The sequence below is a fragment of the Brienomyrus brachyistius genome, chromosome 18 (assembly GCF_023856365.1).
Source record: "Brienomyrus brachyistius isolate T26 chromosome 18, BBRACH_0.4, whole genome shotgun sequence".
Lineage (NCBI taxonomy): Eukaryota > Metazoa > Chordata > Actinopteri > Osteoglossiformes > Mormyridae > Brienomyrus > Brienomyrus brachyistius.
The window spans coordinates 2,744,082-2,760,611 of NC_064550.1; the positions used below are offsets into that span (position 1 = coordinate 2,744,082).

Sequence of the window (16,530 nt, forward strand, 5' to 3'; positions counted from 1 at the left end):
CAAGAAGCTCAGTCTTAGAGAGATTCAGCTAAAGGTCCTTCACTGAGGCTGTGATGTCAGCCAATGTCTCCGAATGGAGACTGTGTTGTCATCAGGAGAAGTCAAGTAGATCTGGATATAATTGGCGCAGTAGTGTTAGGAGAAGCCATGAGACTAGATGATCTGACCTAAAGAGGTAATATAGAGAGAAAGGGACAGGACCAAGGACAGAGCATTGGGGAGCACTGGTTCTTACCTGATGTGATTTGGATACCTCTGTACCCCAAGTCACTTGAAATGAAATTTTTGACACGTATGAGTCAATCCAGTGCAGATCAGTCCCCAGGGTGCCAAGTTGAGAAATGGTGGTCAGGAGAATTTAGTCATTAACTTTGTCAAAGGCCACTGAGAGGTCTAACAGAGTCAGGCAGATGACCAGGTTGCAGCTCTTGCAGGTCTCAGAGTGTTTCACAACAGTGAGTAGGGCAGTCTCGGTTGAGTGTCCAGGTCTGAAGTCAAATTGAAGAAGGTCCTAGAGGTTGTTCTTTGTGAAAAATTCAGAAATAGGACAGCACATTCAAGAGTTCTGGGCAATAATGAGAGGAGGGAGGCTACAGTAGCTAATAACCCTCAAAAGAGCCATGTAACACGAGCTTGCTTACATGCAACAGGGAATGTGCCAGTTGTAAAGGATGAGTTACTCAGGTGGGTAAATGCAGGGACTCATGTAGAGATGGCCTCGATGTGAGGAGAAAGGATCCAGAGGCCAGGTGGTGGGCCAGTAGGTGAGAGGAGGGGGGTAAATGAGGGAAAAGAGGTACGTAGAGATGCATGTATGCATGTAGAGATCCATGTGGGTGATTGGTGCAAAAACTGTCTGTCGATGGCTGCAACCATGGAAGAAAGTGGCAAAATCATCAGCAGTCAGTATGGTTAGTGGAGGGGGAGGGTTAAGAAGGGCACTGAAAGTGGAGAATAACATTTAAGTGCCTATGGTGGCAACAGTCTTGGTAGTTGGTGTTCTTGATGTCGGAGATGGAAATGGAGAATGACGATACAAATGATTGGTACTCACCCAGGTCCACGGGATTTCTGTTTCAGTGTCATTCTCTCTAGATTTTGTCCATTGGGCATGGATCATGTGGGAGACCCAGGGATGAGAGGACTGTGAGCATGCTGGTCTGGAAGCTACTGGACAGAAGGTATCAAGACATGAGTTTAGCACAGAGCAGGATGTATTGTGGGCTCCTTTAGCCTCAAGAGAGGAGAAGCCATCAAGAGAAGGCAGGGTGGAAGAAACTGAGACAGAGAAGCAGGTGAGGGACAGAGAGCAAATACTGTAAATGAAGGAGGTTCCAGCAGGGGAGGCTGAAGGCAGGGTGGGGAGGAACAAAGAAGCTGAACAAAGAAGTGGTCAGAAACATGGAAAGGGGTGAAAAGTAGGTTCTCATGGATATAGCTCCATGTAAGGGTGAGGTCTAGTTCGTGTCCAGTCTTGTGAGTAGGAGTTGGAGAACCAGGTCAGGCCAAAATGAGAACAGGACGGTGAGGAAGTTGGTAGCCTGCGGATTATCATGGTGGAAGTTCTAATCCCCAAGGATAACAAGAAGTGAGTTGTCATCAGGGATGGTTGACAGAAACACGGCATCGTTGTATTTTTGCTCCCACATTTTGTTGTCATTTTCTTGTTTTTGTGTTATACTTTTGTCTTCTTTGTTTGTTGTCTTCTACTGCACTGTGTTGCGAGACCATGTTAGATCTGAAGAAGCTACACGTGCATGTTACATAGCTCTTTCTTGCTAATGTAATGAACGGCCATGTAATGTTGAATCTGGTTTCCTTGACATGAATAAGAATAACTTTGGTAAAATAAAATGGTCAATGACAGTGAGAAAGTGGGAAATGAGTGTCATTCACAGTCACTGAGATCAGCAGCATACTTGTCCTGATTATTCTGATAATGATCTAGGGTTAAGTTTTTTCAATCTCATGGTTTAAATGGTCATACTTGTTATTTCAGTGGCACTGACTCATTGATACAATCATGCATTAATTGTTTTTGGTGAGTTACATCATATCAGTGCCTGTTCTTTGATGTGCCACCACTGCCTAGGACAAGGACTAAGTGACATGATTAAATTCCACAATAAATTTCGATGCAATTCTAAAAATCATGCCAAACAGGGGGGCTGGCAGTGGAAAAAAAACATAAACCATAATTTAGAATATTCATAAAATCATCTCATGCACCACAGTTTGAGAATCAGTGATCTGTATAATTTGCTCATGGGAAGTTTGAAGATGATCCACTGGATACATCGTGCTTACAGGGTGGCTTTACATCCTCCCTTTCCATCCTCTGCTGCCACCTAGTGCCGCTGCTTCATTTTCCAGGCAATTTGACTCAAACTGAAATGAGATGTGATCTTCATCCGTACAATGTTTTGTGAAGCGGCAATAAGATCCATCAAATACTTTTTGACTTATCACATTTACAAGGTCAAAAGTAATCTATAGTCACCTTTTCCTTTGCTGCCACTGTGTGCCATTGCTGCAGTTTTACGGGAATTATGCTTCAAAATTTTGAATTGAATCAAAATTTTATTTGCCATTTACTGTAAGCACAGAAGTACAAATGCATTGGAATTTTTACATGGTTCACTTCAGTCAAGTTAAAAAAAGGCTGCAGTGGACAGTGGGGGACCACTCCTTTTAGGCTGGGATACTGGGTATATGTGGGTCTGAGTGAGAGTATGGGCTCAGGCTGCAGTGAACAGTGGGGGACCGCTCCTTTTAGGCTGGGATACTTGGTATATGTGGGTCTGAGTGAGAGTATGGGCTCAGGCTGCAGTGGACAGTGGGGGACCGCTCCCTTTAGGCTGGGATACTGGGTATATGTGGGTCTGAGTGAGAGTATGGTCTCAGGCTGCAGTGGACAGTAGGGGACCGCTCCCTTTAGGCTGGGATACTGGGTATATGTGGGTCTGAGTGAGAGTATGGGCTCAGGCTGCAGTGGACAGTAGGGGAACGCTCCTTTTAGGCTGGGATACTGGGTATATGTGGGTCTGAGTGAGAGTAAGGGCTCAGGCTGCAGTGGACAGTAGGGGACCGCTCCTTTTAGGCTGGGATACTGGGTATATGTGGGTCTGAGTGAGAGTATGGGCTCAGGCTGCAGTGAACAGTAGGGGAACGCTCCTTTTAGCCTGGGATACTGGGTATATACGGGTCTGAGTGAGAGTATGGGCTCAGGCTGCAGGGGTTTCTACAAGCCACCCCACCCTTACCTAATAGTACTGTCCACTAACATGATATAACCGGAAACAGACTGTAGTTCCGATGCCGTTAAAGGAGTAGCAAGAGGTGTCCGTGACTCTATTCCCCCTGCAGATGTGGACTGTGACTCCTCAGCACCTGACTCCACCTCCTCCAACACAGAACCGTTGCCGACAAAGGCTGCAGGAGAACCTCACAGAACTGCTTGCCCCTATGTTGGAATGTCTCAATCTACAAGGGAAAGACAACATTCTGGTTATCCAACCCTGGAATATGCAAGAGCTGGATAACGTCTCAAGCTTGCTGGAAGCCAGGCAGATTTGGCCTTGCTATGCGGCAGTCCTTCAGAGACTCGTACTTCAGTCGATATCCACTACTGCAGAATTATACCAGCTTTTTATCAAAGCTCTGAAGCCGAGTTATTCTGACATGACAGCCCCCTACTCGGCTATTGCTGGCAGCCAATATCAAGCACAGATGCAAAGGATCTGCCAGAGGATTTCAGAGAAATTTCCTCCACACATGGACTGGACCAAGGTGCATGAGGATAAACAGGAGCCTGGTGAATCCTGTGTGCGCTACACTGAGTGACTGGCTTTGCCAGCGCTGACCGAACACCAATTTGCCTCAGATCCTGGGCTTTTGTTGCCGATCTCTAAAAACAATAGATGAGCAGAAAACCAGAGCTAAAATCACATGGTGACTGTAGTGTGAACTAGGCATCACTCAACCAAATATTGTTGCCTAAGTGGAACCTGCACTGTTCATAACGGAATGCGTAATCAAAAAAATTGACAATTTAAAGCTTTTTTAAATCACTTTAATAAAAGCATTTTCCCTGAAGCATTCCAGAATAGCACTTTCATGTTAGACAATTCAGTCAATAACTAAATCAACTGTAATAAGATCATTTTCAACTTGTTCCCCATACACAATAATAATAATTTAAAAATTACTACCATTATAACATTTTCTAGAACAAAATTAATTTTCTTCAAAAAAGAGAAAAACATTTGTGACCCTGGTTAAATTTTTTTTTTTTTTTACTCTAGAGTGTACTTAAACTTCAACGGTAATGCTCATTTAGGCCTATACATTCATAAAAGAGACACCGTCATGCTCCTCTACCATAAAAGAAGCTAAACGAATTCATAAAGCATCTGTTGACATCATATAAAGCTACTTCAGAAAGCAGCCAAATTCCTTTATGAACTATACAGGCAAATGGCATAAGGCTGGAAAATAAGGTGCTGGGTCATTTTTGAGAAACTACAATATATAATCAGAGCAGCACAAATCTATTCCTTCAGGGACAAAATTCCTACACACACACCCACCCTAGTTTAAGCTTCTGCAATGTCATTCTGTAATGAAATTAACGCATGTTCATGATTGTGGAAAACAATGTGATTCTTATCGTGGAACAAAAATTGTTTGCGAGTTCCCTCATTGAGATTTCGAAAGCACTTTGTATTAGAATCCAGTGAATATGGCATGAAAAGGGACCAAAGTTCGTTTCAGTGCCGAATTGGTAATTATTTACATGGTTCATAGAAATGGGTGAAAATAAATGCTTGCCAATTTAAAACAAGAAAACAAGATTTAAAGCCCATTAAATACATCTTGACTAACCACACATGATATCCAAAGAGTCATGCATTCAGTCCACATACAAACATGCCTACAACATAAAAATCATGAACATGATGATATCTTTTTAAAAAAAAAGAGTTTAACACAAAAACTATTACTTGGTTAAAACTTGCTAGACAGTACCGTTTACACCAAAAACACACAAACCTTTTTTAGCCTTTTCAGAAGCCCTTTAAAATTGACAAGAGCCCTTATAAATACAGGCAAATACAAATGAGTTCAAGACTGCTGTACTACAGAATGATCCAGTTCACAGCTTAAAAAAAATTCTGGAAAACAGACGATATGGAATGTTATGTAACAAAACAAGTTTCAATTAAAAGGCACTTGAGTCTGTAGTTGGAGGAATTTCCTTGGTGTTCTCTGCTTTGCATGAGGCATGAACTTCCTGATCCCAGACACATCAAGTCTTCATTTTTCCTGGTCCCAATTAATTCATCAAGAAGCTATTCACACAAAGAGGATAAAATTAACCGAGAATAAAATAATATTCATACATAATGTTCCTCAAGTTTGCTAGCTATTAACATCCATTAATAAACCACTCAAAAAACAATCTAAAAACGTTCCATATTCTACATTCCTATACAGGTGAGACTTGCATTGTTACAACACGATGTGTAACTAGCTCTGCCTGTTGGGTGCATTTTTCTCTAGGTGTTCCTGTTCCTGACTCTCACACCTCTCCATTCTGGTAGCCATTTTTTCTTGCCCTTGATGTGTTGGTAAATGACCTGACACTTAATGGTTCTCTAGCTCTCCTGGCTGAGAGGGGGAGACCGAATATGGATTTAACTTGTTTCAATCCGCTCATATACAACCATGGAAAAAAGGAGAGATCACTATTTTTTTAAACAAATCTACATTTTCAAATCATTAAATCAGGTCGCTTCCAGGTTCAAAGTTTCTAAAACAGCAGTACACAGGAACAAGGCGAAGCAGGAAACACTGGGAATGACCAAGAACCAGCCAGGTAGAGGGCAGAAGGAAGCAACCATTAACCTATCCAACAGATTCTCATAAACTGTAGGACGACATCAAGTGACCTTCAAAAAGAATGGGAAACATTAAGTGCAGGTGTGAGATGCACTGCTGGGACAGTTCGTATCAGGCTCCCAGAAGCAGGACTGAAGTCCCATAAAGCAAGGAAGAAACCCTTCATTAGTGGGAAACAGAAGAGTCAGGCTGTAGTTTGCAATTATATTTTTTATATATATATATAAAAAATAATTCAGAGACACTTCCATAACTTGAGAAATGAGTGAAACAAAAAATTGTATTGTGGTCTCAATTTTTCCATGGCTGCATATCATATTCATTTAGGCTTTTGTTTCACTATGTTCATATACAGTACATATCAATAAATGAACTCTTGCTTTACTATGCTTATATGTAAAACAACGTTTATGTTTACTGTAGGTGTAGCAATAGCAACAGGTATTATGGTCTAATTAATACTTTTACTGATCCCCATAGGAAATTCTCTTTACGCCTTCCTCAACTTGCTTAAAAGTGCATATAATTTTTTTTCCCAATTTACCCTAATCAGCTTCTAATCCTTTGAAATGTTTAATCCCTTTTTCATATTTATTGAATAAAGATGTCAGTGGATGAAATCCTTGCAAGAGATTTTAGGAGTTTTAAAGACCGAACTGAAGAGCTCTGTACCAGGAACCCTAAAAGGGAGCAAGATAGATAAGGGGCGAGCTAAGGGACAAAGAGGAGTTAACGAGAAACATCAGTGAGTTCATGCAGGGATGTCAGTCGCACAAAAGGTATAAAATTGGATGTTGATTAATAAGTGGGGTTTCTTTGCTTTTGCATGTGATGAATCCCTGTTTGAAGAGACCTAATAAATGGGAAACTTCTACCTTAAGGTGCCTGCAGTTTATTCATGTCCATCTGAAATTTTTGAGTACCACATATTTGGCAAATACTCCAATACAAGTAGCTGAGGAAGCAGGGAATGAGCCATTTTAATTTGTTTTCTCACCATTTTGGCTAAGTAGGAGATAGGTATGTTCGTGTATCTTTGCTTTCTTTATTTGATTTAGGTTCAGGATCCAACCAGGCCAACATAAACAAAAACTACTCTAAACTTAAGAGTACTCACTCTTAGAGTAGTTTTTGTTTATTTTGGCCTGCTTGGATCCTAAAGTTGTTCTCACTGCCAATAAAATCATTAGAACACACAAAGTAGTGGTCCCTCTCCACTTTCTGTTACACCTGACTCTAGACATATCAATTCAAAAAAGAACAAATAAAGAATCTCTTTTGTATAAACTTCTAGGACACATGCAACGCAAAACAAAACTACATACAGCAAAAGTTCAGTGGGGTTCTGGAGATAGGGCATGTGCATCAGGTGCTAAATCATACAAGGATTTTCTGGGCAAAAGTTAAGGGTTACCCTACCTGTAAGGATAACCATGGTATTTGGCTCTGAAGATTGACAGGAGCCAGCTGAAGAAAAGGACAACAAGGCCGATCCCAGCAACACATATAACTGTCAAAGAGGCAGAGAAACAGTCTTTACAGGGTTTAAAGAAAAATGTAAATGCTTCATTAAAAAAAAAAAAACAGAAGTCGTTTTTAAGTTGTGATAAAAACTTTAAACAGAGATTCTCGACACTGTGTACAAAGATCTGCTGCTACCACTATATTTATCCTGCGAACAATTGTAATTTATACCTTGGTATAGCATTTTAGTAGTACTTTCAAAGGCGATGCTATCCTGGGATTTTGTCAGATTTCAAAATGCTGGAATAGTGTTACCTTTGAAACTGGTATTACCACAACACCATATACATTAACACATTGCTTTAGTGATTGCAGAACAACTTAAACATTTATAATGAAATATTAGTACAGGACGCCAGTCCATCACAGGGCTTTCAAGCATGTGTGCAGACATACAATGACCAATGTAGAGGCACCAATCCACTTAAAACTGCATGTTGTAGATGGTAAAGGAAATGGAAAGGCCGAGAGAAGCAGCAAACAGACCCAGGCCTAAGCTGAAGCAGGCTGCCGTGACACCGAGCTGTGAAATCCGTAATCAAAATTAATTCACACTTACTTTTCCTCTTTCCTACTTCCATGTCGGATGTCGCGGCTTCATGCAGGAGGACCATTCCAAGGGTAACAGCAGCATCTGACAAACTTCGTCAAAGGGATTTCCATTCTTGGGGCGACCAGGTGAAGCAGTATTCTAAAGGCGAAATGATCCACTCCCTATATGCAACTGAATGCGCATAAAGCTAAATGTGCCATGAAAACTCAAAGGATACTGAACAGGAGAACGATGTGGGTCTCAGCCACAAACTGGGCCTGGCTACTTGAATGGATGTAATTCTTAAAAACAGGAGACAGAAAAGTACATTAGTGATATACACGAGAATCTAGTAGGTTCCATGCATGTGCCAGAAGTAATAACTTACCACTTGACCAGTACTGGGATTCTTATGAGCGTACGGTGGTCCGCGTATGTGGTTCCACATTTGACCTGAGGTCATGATCAACACAAAGCACTAGCACAGAAGAGAGAACTAATTTGGCAAAGTTCTTTCTAAATTGGAACAGAACTGCTCCATATAACCATCACAGAATAAAACAGATTTTTAACACCAGTAAAGAGTGAGGGATACACATTTTTGATATACTCACTGTTCAATGTTGTAGCCCAAATACTGTGTATAATGTTATAACATGTACAGTGAAATTATTCTACGTACACTGTATCGGTATAATCTTGGACAGATATTTGCATGTGTGTCACTGCAAAGGAACTCGCACATAACATTTTCACTCACCTGTACATCTGTATTAAGTGATAACAAAAGTGATTTGGATTTCATTTATTTCGGTTCGGTGCACGTACCAGTGCTGCGAAAGCCCAGGCGTTTGTGTTATGGAGGAACTCGAGGTTGTTGCGTTTCAGGTACACGAGGCTTCCAATGACTGACAGCAATAAGCCCAGCATCAGTGGCCCAGCATAGTTGGAAGGCCTGATCAGTTGTATCTATAGAAAACAGGTGCACATAATTTTGTGGTATCCCAAAAAAGTCAATGTCTCAATTGGTGAAAGAATCAGTTTTTCCATCTTTTAAATAGGCAATTCACATACCATTTTTGTCATCAAAAACATAAGGCATACATACAGTATAAAAGGCTATATTTGCGATATATATTGTGCATTAAAATAAATTTAGAGGTTTTCATTGGGGTAGCGTAAATTTTTTGTAATGTAATATATTATCCTGCAGTATTTAAGGTCAGCACATACGAGTCAATAACCAGATCATGGTTGACGTGCGATTAGAATGGTCGACAGTTGTAGAGTGATTTGCAATGAAGGAAAACAAGTATCATCTGGAAATTTGCTGTAAGATGTCTTGTGCGTCGGCTTGCCGGCATTGTGCCTTGGTGATAATCCTCTCAGAAAAACACAAGAAGTTAGAGATTGAACATTTGACCCAGGAGGAGCACCTATGGGGAACAGGGATGCTGGAAGCAGGATGGAATCAGAGAGGAGCTGCTGCATGTCTTGGGTGCTCATACGCTGCAATAGCATAGCTAGCATGCGAGTATCAGGACCCTGGCAGTGTTGGTGAAGGCCACAGGTCTAGCAGGCCCCTAGGTTAGGGCCCCTAGGTTAGGGCCCCTAGGTTAGGGCCCCTAGGTTAGGGACCCTAGCCAAGACAGATATTGTCCAGCATCATCCGAGTGACTGGTTCAGTAGTGTTGCAGTCACAGCAGCTGAAGTAAGCATTGGGGTAGCATCCCAAACCAAACCAAACCACAGTGGAACAGAGTAAGCTATGAGTATAATGTGAGCTGTTCCACTTTGAGGAGGCTATACGCAAGATGACCTTTTTGAGGTCCTGCCCTGTCTGATCTCCAGCGATGGAGCAGACTACAGTGCCAACAAGGTCCATGATGGACACGCAGGGAGTGGGCTGGGGTGCTCATGAGTGACGAATCGTGCTTTTCTGTAGACTGTACCAACATTGTGATCATAGGAGGCTTACATTGACGTCGGTCCGGTCTGCAATCCATCTAGAGAGCTGCTCTGCTGCAATACCTCGAATCTGCAACTCGTACGTATCGGCACGCTTTGGCTTTCCTTTCGATGGAAAGTGCATGAATGAGGGGGCAGAATTCATGTTCAACTGAGGAGACAAAACGTCAAAGATAAAAAAATAAAATTAAAAAAAACCTAAACATTTCAAAGGAAAATACCAGTTAAGTGAAATGCATACTATATACACAGTAATCAAAATACTGTATATCAGGCTGTTTCATATTCTTTAGATTATTTAAGATTTACAGTTTAAATTACATTTCTTAACCATATTCTTAGGACTGCAAATTTTTAAGCGACATACCATTACATTATTTAATAAAGCAAATATGACTAAAGAGTACCATGTGAAAAACATCTGACCCCTCATCAAAGTCAACGGCAGCAAAGAATATCTTGTTAGTGAAAGCACTGGAGTAGCGCCAAGAATTGGCCAAGATTTGGTATTCCTCATCAGCTTGCCTAGAAACAAAAAACACCACATTCCAACCACGCAATGGACAAAATCATTTAATCCATCACATCATAAGATTTTAACAATGTACAATCAAGCATACTTTTTTGATTGCAGGAAAATCGTTAAAGCCATTAAAATATTGGTACGTACTTGCACACTCCACACTGCCTCTGGGGCTGAAGCGCAGTGAACATCACAATCACTGAGTAATTACGAGGGGGGGTCTTCACGAAACGTCTGAACTTCTCCCCATTCATTCGTATAACTGATCTTTTAGTTGCCCACTCCATCATTTGACCGACTTTGTCTGTCAGTAGTGTCTACAGAAAGAACAGGTTCTTGTCAATGCAATGAGAGAATATATAGTTTTATAGTTTTAATCGGAACGGCATACAAACATTTTAAATGATATAATTTAAAACGTGCATTCTGAACGTGCATGACACCGAAAATAGCAAAGTTTGTAACTCTTACAACTGTAAGCGACCGTCACAAACTGTTAGGAAACTAGTGATTACAATTTTAAGTTTTCAGGTGTTTGAATTACATGTCGCTTCCCATCGTTGCGATACATTTTTTTCTCGTTACGATTACAGCCATTTTTATAAGAGGGTTACACCTAATCAACATTTTCTTAAAAAGTATTACAATTGATGTGCCTACCTAGAATGCGCCGGTGTAGTAAGAGATCATTCCATTTATTTGCAATCCATCTAGCTACTAAATTTGCTTCACTTCCTGATTAGCTATGTTGCAACCCGATTTATATTAATCAATAAAAAAGGCTAGCAAACTATATATATATATATATACACACACACACACACATATATATATAAAAACAACTACCACGTGTACGCACCTCCTTTTTCTTTTGTCCATCTGAAGGAATTCCATAAACCAATAAAACAAAGATAAGTCCACACAAAACTTTACATGGAGACATTTCTATACTTCGATAAAGAGCAACAGCGCCTTCGCCGCGGCACTGACGTAGAGTTTACAACTGTGGGCGGGCTTATTTATTAAATAATTTATGCACTTCCACAATTGGCCAGTTTTCGTTGATACGAGCCAATCGGAGCATGGTGTCGCGCCACACCACGCCTATGCAAAGCAGTATTTAAACGTAGTGAAGTCCAGCCATCCGTTTTCCTGGTCAGCACGTTGTGACAAAAATCACTTATGAAGTGGTAAATACGTTCTATGTTTAAAAGGATTTAACGTAAAGAGAAACCTTAAAATTTATTAAAACCCCTACGTGAATTTAGGTAAACATTGTTTTTTTCAAACAGATTGGCCTTAAGTTGGAAGTAGAATAGCCCCGCACCTTTAGGAATTATTACCTATATCCACCAAACTAGCCTTGCTCCAGTAAACGCATACTATTAATACATCCAGGTACAGCCCAAATGGGAATTTGCTAATTTTATTAAATACATGGTAATGACAGTTGTAATTGTCATACTGCCCCCCCCCCCCCCCAACGATGATCTATATTTAAGGATTAAATGTAGTTTTCTGAATCCTTTACAAATTCATATATTGTAACAACATTTTAAATTAAATCCATCCACCTCTCTCTCCTATAACCGCTTATCCAGCACAGCAGTGTGTTTCTCAGCCCAGTCCACCAGGACCCCTAAATTCCACATTTTAGCTCCCAGGAGCTGGGAGGAAGCAAAAATGTGGACCATCCGGGGGTACAGGTTCCATTGCTAGACACACTCTCATACTAAGTGAGGACCAGTCATTCATTTTCCATACTTGCTTGTCATATACAGGGTTGCAAGGGGAGGACCATTCAGCAAAACTTACATATATTTTTTATACTAAGTCCATTCTTCTTATCTTGCCTCAACACACACTCACCACATATACCTCTATCCTCACTGCAGATTCCTGAAGGATACATGTATTCTTTAAGGACACATATTTGACTGTTGATTGGGTTGCAATATGAAACGCTGCACAATTCTAAAATGGCATTATATAAGCTTTATTTATTGTTTAAATATAAATAAACCCAACATTTAGCCTCAAGAGACTGGCATATCATGTACTTTCATTCATATTAAGAGAAAAACAAAACACACCAGCGCATAGAACTTGAATAAAGAGAAAAGTGTCATCCGTCAAAACTGTCTGGAGCGGTGGCTCTGACCCCAGGGCTCTGTGCCAGCAATTGGAAGGTTGCCAGTTTAAATCCCATGAATGCCAGGAGTGATTCTACTCCATTGGCCCCTTGAACAAGGCCCTTAACTTACAATTGCCTTGGGAGGGAAAAGGGGCTGTAGGAGGGGTAGTTCAGAAAATGACTGCCGCAGTCCAGTACCTTTTGCAGAATATCAGTCTGTTTTTCTTGGAGAGAAGTGGCCTCTTTGCTGCCCTTCCTGACATGAGACCACCCTCCAAAAGTCTTCCCCTCACTGTACTCACACCTGCCTGCTGCCATTCCTGAGCAAGCTCTGCACTGGTGGTGCCCCTATCCCACAGCTGAATCAACTTTAGGAGATGGTTCTGGCACTTGCTGGACTTTCTTGGGAGCCCTGAAGCCTTCTTCACAACAATTGAACCTCTCTCCTTGAAGTTCTTGATGATCCGATAAATGGTTGATTTAGATGCAATCTTACTAGCAACAATAGCCTTGCCTGTGAAGCCCTTTTTGTGCACCGCAATGATGACTGCACCTGTTTCCTTGCAGGTAACCATGGTTAACAGAGGAAGAACAATCATGTCAAGCACCACCCTCCTTTTAAAGCAGTCAATTTGCTATTCTAACGCAATCAGCATGACAGAGTGATCTCCAGCCTTGACCCTCATCAACACTCTCCCTTGTGATAGCGAGAGAATCAGTGAAATGATGTCAGCAGGTCATTTTGTGGTAGAGCTAAAATGCAGTGGAAATGGGTTTTTTGGGATTATGTTCATTTTCATGGCAAATAGGGACTTTGCAATTAATTGCAATTCATTGGATCACTCTTCATAACATTCTGGAGCTTGTGCAAATTGCCATCATAAAAACTGAGGCAGCAGACTTTGTTAAAATTAATATTTGTATCATTCAAAAAATGATACACCACTACCTGGTGGTGGGTTGGCTCCGCTGGTGGGGGAGGAAACCGGCCAGGACTGGCAGGCCCAAGCGTATAGTGAGGGTTTGCTGGGAACGACTGGCAGAACCCCCTGTCAGGGAGAGTTTCAATTCCTACCTCCGGCAGAACTTCTCCCATATCCCGGGGGAGGCGGGGGACATTGAGTCCGAATGGGCCATGTTCCGTGCCTCCACTGTGGAGGCGGCTGACCGGAGCTGCGGCTGTAAGGTGGTCGGTGCCTGTCGCGGCGGCAATCCCCGAACCCGCTGGTGGACAGCGGTGGTAAGGGATGCCGTCAAGCTGAAGAAGGAGTCCTATCGGGCCTTTTTGGCCTGTGGGAGTCCAGATGCAGCTGATAGCTACCGGCAGGCCAAGCGGGATGCGGCTTTGGTGGTTGCTGAGGCAAAAACTCGGGCGTGGGAGGAGTTTGGCGAGGCCATGGAAAACGACTTCCGGACGGCTTCAAGGAGATTCTGGTCCACCATCCGGCGGCTCCGGGCGGGAAAGCGGTGCAGCATCAACACTATTTATGGTGGGGATGGTGCGCTGCTGACCTCAACTCGGGACGTCTTGGGTCGGTGGAAGGAATACTTCGAAGACCTCCTCAATCCCACCGACACGCCTTCCGATATGGAAGCAGAGTGTGGGGACTTGGGGGTGGACTCGCCTATTTCTGGGGCGGAGGCCACTGAGGTGGTCAAAAAGCTCCTCGGTGGCCAGGCCCCGGGGGTGGATGAGATTCGCCCGGAGTTCCTTAAGGCTGTGGATGCCTTGGGGCTGTCCTGGCTGACACGCATCTGCGGCATCGCGTGGACATCGGGGGCAGTGCCTCAGGACTGGCAGACCGGGGTGGTGGTCCCCCTCTTTAAGAAGGGGGACCGGAGGGTGTGCTCCAACTATAGGGGGATCACACTCCTCAGCCTCCCTGGTAAGGTCTATTCGGGGGTCCTGGAGAGGAGGGTCCGCCGGATTGTCGAGCCTCGGATTCAGGCGGAGCAGTGTGGTTTTCGCCCTGGCCGTGGAACAGTGGACCAGCTCTATACTCTCAGCAGGGTTTTGGAGGGTTCATGGGAGTTTGCCCAACCAGTCTACATGTGTTTTGTGGCCTTGGAGAGGGCATTCGACCGTGTCCCTCGGGGAGTCCTATGGGGAGTGCTCCGGGAGTATGGGGTTCCGGGCCCCCTTTTAAGGGCGATTCGGTCCCTGTATGACCAGTGCCAGAGCCTGGACCGCATGGGCGGCAATAAGTCGGACTTGTTTCCGGTGAGGGTTGGACTCCGGCAGGGCTGCCCTTTGTCACCGATTCTGTTCATAGCTTTAATGGACAGAATTTCTAGGCGCAGCCAGGGCGTTGAGGGTGTCCGGTTCGGTGACCTCAGGATTAGGTCTCTGCTTTTTGCGGATGATGTGGTTCTGTTGGCTTCATCGGACCGTGACCTTCAGCTCTCACTGGGGCAGTTCGCAGCCGAGTGTGAAGCGGCTGGGATGAGAATCAGCACCTCTAAATCCGAGACCATGGTTCTCAGCTGGAAAAGGGTAGAATACTCTCTCCGGGTTGGGGATGGGGTGCTCCCCCAAGTGGAGGAGTTTAAGTATCTCGGGATCTTGTTCACGAGTGGGGGAACGATGGAGCGGGAGGTCGACAGGTGGATCGGTGCGGCGTCAGCAGTCGTGCGGGCACTGCATCGGTCTGTCATGGTGAAGAGAGAGCTGAGCCAAAAGGCGAAGCTCTCAATTTACCAGTCGATCTACGTTCCTACCCTCACCTATGGTCATGAACTATGGGTAGTGACCGAAAGAATGAGATCGCGGGTGCAAGCGGCCGAAATGAGTTTCCTCCGCAGGGTGGCTGGACTCCCCCTTAGAGATAGGGTGAGGATTTCAGTCATTCAGGAGGGACTCAGAGTAGAGCCGCTGCTCCTCCGCATCGAGAGGAGCCAGATGAGGTGGCTCGGGCATCTTATTCGGATGCCTCCGGGACGCCTCCCTGGGGAGGTGTTCCGGGAATGTCCCACTGGGAGGAGACCCTGGGGAAGACCCAGGACACGCTGGAGAGACTATGTCTCCCGGCTGGCCTGGGAACGCCTCGGGATCCCCCCAGAGGAGCTAGATGAAGTGGCCGGGGAGAGGGAAGTCTGGGCTTCCCTGCTGAGACTGCTGCCCCCGCGACCCAACCCCGGATAAGCGGAGGATAATGGATGGATGGATGGATCATTCAAAAAAGTTTTGCCCAAGGCTGTACATTGCTGCTGTGGAGAGACATATTGAAACTATAGATTATTTTTTCAAAATGCTGATATTGTACCATCGGATCATCTTGTTTATTAAGGCTTCATTCTTAGAGTTCAAACTATTCTTTTCTGCATTATCCAATATCACAGAACTTCTTTTAGCCACGGCAATCAAAATAACACAGGTCTGCAAAATTAAATCATAAAAAGGTTTTAATTGTGAATAGTTATTTGCATTCATGAGCACAAAATGTTTCCATCACATCATATTTAAGTAGAGTGGAAAATAAATTTACTTAAAACTCCAATTTCACAATTCATTCTTGTATACTATATTGATATAAATCAATACCACATGAAAATGTTTAGTTAATGCAATATTTTTAAACATATATGTAAACAAAACAACTATTACATATTGCGGGACAAAGGACACAGCAATTGGAAACAAAATGAAATTTATTACAAAATGGAATCAGGCTGGAAAGTAACTGGATCACAAACTGGGAAGACCACACAGGGTCAGAAACGCTATTGTCAGAACTGAGGAGCACAGGACTGGGAAGCACTTTTAACAAGAACTAACGAAAGGGCAATCAAGAGGCAGCTGGAGTGAATCACACAAAGGCAGGAACGACAGACAAGACGAACGCATAATAGGTGTGGCTCAGAACCACGCTAGGGAGAAAACAGGAGGGGCAGATAGGTAGGATGTAACAACAACAACAACAATATTCATTGAATTACATAAACTTATCT

The 16,530-nt window shown here is 43.2% G+C and overlaps 1 protein-coding gene across 1 annotated transcript; it reads right to left on the bottom strand.

Moving 5' to 3' along the window:
• Positions 1-5,298: 5,298 nt before the first annotated feature.
• On the bottom strand, positions 5,299-11,438 carry LOC125712973 (magnesium transporter protein 1-like). The gene is made up of 10 exons (XM_048983620.1): positions 11,308-11,438; positions 10,596-10,765; positions 10,333-10,450; positions 9,936-10,076; positions 8,786-8,926; positions 8,346-8,435; positions 8,196-8,259; positions 7,985-8,059; positions 7,321-7,411; positions 5,299-5,351 (listed from the first exon to the last, which is right to left on the bottom strand). Exons 1-10 carry the CDS (start codon positions 11,389-11,391, stop codon positions 5,336-5,338), a joined length of 990 nt encoding a protein of 329 aa, XP_048839577.1. The 5' UTR covers positions 11,392-11,438; the 3' UTR covers positions 5,299-5,335.
• Between the last annotated feature and the right edge of the window lie 5,092 nt (positions 11,439-16,530).

Bases quoted from the DNA above. Each gene is read 5' to 3' on its own strand.
- LOC125712973 (XM_048983620.1), bottom strand. From the start codon at position 11,391: ATGTCTCCATGTAAAGTTTTGTGTGGACTTATCTTTGTTTTATTGGTT. The intron at 8,927-9,935 runs GTAAGCCTCCTA...TGTTTTCTATAG, and splicing joins CAGACCGGACCGACGTCAAT to ATACAACTGATCAGGCCTTC. The intron at 7,412-7,984 runs GTAAGTGTGAAT...CCTCTTTGACAG, and splicing joins GGAAGTAGGAAAGAGGAAAA to TTATATGTGTTGCTGGGATC.